Source organism: Vicia villosa, linkage group LG7 (genome assembly GCF_029867415.1).
Source record: "Vicia villosa cultivar HV-30 ecotype Madison, WI linkage group LG7, Vvil1.0, whole genome shotgun sequence".
NCBI classification, from domain to species: domain Eukaryota; kingdom Viridiplantae; phylum Streptophyta; class Magnoliopsida; order Fabales; family Fabaceae; genus Vicia; species Vicia villosa.
The window spans coordinates 73950734-73953642 of record NC_081186.1 but is presented as its reverse complement, the minus strand read 5'-3'; the positions used below and the strand labels follow the sequence as shown (position 1 = coordinate 73953642).

General features: G+C 30.8%; 1 protein-coding gene across 1 annotated transcript; it reads left to right on the top strand.

Moving 5' to 3' along the window:
- The first annotated feature begins 1466 nt into the window (after positions 1–1466).
- LOC131617456 (uncharacterized) lies at positions 1467–2126 on the top strand. Its single transcript, XM_058888742.1, has 2 exons — positions 1467–1808; positions 1920–2126. The coding sequence occupies exons 1-2, from the start codon at positions 1617–1619 to the stop codon at positions 2016–2018; spliced, it is 291 nt and encodes a 96-aa protein (XP_058744725.1). The 5' UTR covers positions 1467–1616; the 3' UTR covers positions 2019–2126.
- The last annotated feature ends 783 nt before the right edge of the window (positions 2127–2909 follow it).

Below are 2909 nucleotides of genomic sequence, written 5' to 3'. Positions count from 1 at the left end.
TTGACAACCTTGACTTTCTCACTTCCTTCATAATATTTGACAAGAATATCGCATGCCTCCTTCGCTGATTCAGCATGATAGATTCTATCGAAATTCACAGAATCAACCGCCGTTTGAATGCAATATGCAGCCTTGCAATCCTTCTTCTTGGCTTCGGCGTGGGCAGTTTTCTGTGCGTCGGATGCATTTGTAGCCAACACAGGAACTCCATTAGTAACCACTTCTAGGGTTTCATGAGAGCCAAACAGAGATTGCATCTGTTTTCTCTCCATCGGATCCAATTTTTGCCGTCAAACATTGGAAGAGAATTCAGAATGCCATTAGTATCATTCATCTTTGCAATGATTGATTCACTTTCTCTGAAAACACGATCTTTAACGTGAAGTTCTCAAGAACAATAACCAGAAGCTCTGGATACCAATTTGTTAGTGCGTAAGACACTTTTAGTGAGGAGAGAATAGAGAGAATAAGAAAATAAGGGTTATTTTAATGAATTGAATTCTACAAATAATAATACAGACAATGACTATTTATATACAATCCGGATTTGCCTTGAACTTACACAACTTGGATTATATTTGATATTATTAGATTAAATTTGATTTGATATTACATTAATAATATTAATCCTAAAAATATCTCAACAAATTCCAATAATATCTCGACATGGAGAAGTTCTATTAATTTTGTTTGGACTTGGGAGTAGATTCTTTGAGTTTGGGCTTAAGGTTGGATCAATCTAAATAAAATTGGATGATACTAAAGAAAAAGAAGATTAATCTATCCACTTCTCAATATGTGCAATTGCATTTTTAAGAATAATTTATTAAAAAATATAAACAATTGAAATTTGAAAAGAAAAATTCATCATAAAAACTAATTAAATATTGATCAAACAAATAAAATTATTATTTTAATAAAAATGTTGATGAAATTGTATAAATTTCCCTCTAAATTAAGAGTGCATTTAAAGATTACCCTTTCAAATAATCCATGGAACTCAAATATTTATATCCTGAAATTTGCAAACTGGTAAAAAGAAAAGTTGTTTGATTCTTTTGCTAATTTGTATCTGATTTATTGTCAAATTAGTCTCTAAATTATTACTTTAGATTAATATTTATAAATTAAAATATGAATAAAATTTTGTAACATTTTACATTAGAGTTTTCTGTCCACTCATAAATTCTATAAATGTGAAGACTCAAATCACTCAATCCCTATACTTTATGGGACCAATAAGTGATTTACTCATTTTTAAAGTAGAGACTAAGCAATTCTAATTCTAGAATCTAGAGTGTGATTAAAGATTGCAATCTCAAAATTGTTTACATGCATAACTAACTCAATAATTAAACCACTACATATTCCTTATGAAAAGTCTTCAAAGCCATCAAGTTATACCAAAATAATGAATTTTACAAAAAGTTGGTAAGCACCAATCACCAACCACTTTATCCTTTTGCTTTGTCCAAGTCCATTCCTACTGCTTCTAGATTCAAACAAACACAACCAAAGTAGCAAGTGGCTCTTTTAATATTCCAACACTTTATCTGCTTCACATTCCATTTATCTAACTACATAGTCATAATCACACACTGATTCATGTGTTGAAAATGTGTCCTCTCAGACTCATTCTCATATTCTTGTCTGCTACTCTTGCTGCTTTTTTTGTCCTCAGAAACCTTAGATCTCAACCTCAACCTCAGCTAACTGAGTTGGATAAAGAAAATGAAGATGAAGGTATCACAGAAACAGATACCTCGGATTCTGCTAAAACAATGTTAAATGCACCTTCTAAATCCAAGGTTTGTTTGTTCTCTCTCTTCTCTTCAACCCTTTTACTGATTCAGATATTTGTTCATAAAAATGTTGACTTTTTGTTACATCATGGTTTGGTTTATTGTTCTTCACAATAGGTTAAGGTTGCATTGGAATCTGGGTTTTGGATATTTGTTGACATGGCTTCTGGTCGTTATCTATGGAGGCAGATGGTCCAATCCTCTTCAAAGGAATAATAGATCAACATGTTCTATACCATATATATTGAATGTAATAATAATACAATTTGCTGTATAAACATTTGGTATGGAATGTTATAGTTTATAGATAGAGTTAGCCTGTTATGACGTTATCCCTTTTGCTCTTATTTTCTAATTGTTTTCATATTAAGTTATATACTACATCGCACATGTTATATTGGGATAGATTAATGGGAAACGAATTAGATTTCAGTTGCTAAATGTAAGTGAAATTAAGATTAGTGGCTAGTTGATTTACAAGTCTTAACAGATATCCTTGCATCAACAACATCTTTTATGCAATCTACATAAGAAGTTAATGTCAAAAATTTATAATTGTCTGAAGAAATTTCCTAAATCTTCTTGACATATATCATGTATTAGCATAAGAGGCACATCAACAAACATGTGATAACGTTTAACAAGAATAGAATAAGAGACACAACACATTCATCCCCTACCTACACCGTAGTAGAGTATTAAATCTTAACTCTTGAGAAGGCTCGACCAAGTTTTAAATAATTTCATCTTCAAGAACCACTTATTTTGTGGCCAACGTAAAATTGTTACTTGGAATGCAAAAGAAGAAGAAAAAAAACACAACAATGACCAATTGAGTGAAGAAAAAATATTTATTTTAAAGATCAAATTATTTATTTTTAATTATTGTCTCAAATTAATTGTCTATTGGTATAAGTAGAAAATACATTGTCCCACTTTAGTTACAAAACTCTAAATCAAAAGCTACCCCTTCAATATTTTTTGTGTGTAAGCAAGATGGAATATATAGGAGAACTAAGAGTTCTCAAACCTGTTTACACGGAAGGCGGAAAAAAGACAAAAATCCGCCGAAAAGAAATTACAAACCAAATGTAGTTATGAGAGGAA

What these genes read in the sequence shown, in the direction of transcription:
- LOC131617456 (XM_058888742.1), top strand. Translation starts at nt 1,617, where the DNA reads ATGTGTCCTCTCAGACTCATTCTCATATTCTTGTCTGCTACTCTTGCT. An exon ending in ATGCACCTTCTAAATCCAAG is followed by an intron (nt 1,809 to 1,919) that starts GTTTGTTTGTTC and finishes TCTTCACAATAG; the next exon opens with GTTAAGGTTGCATTGGAATC.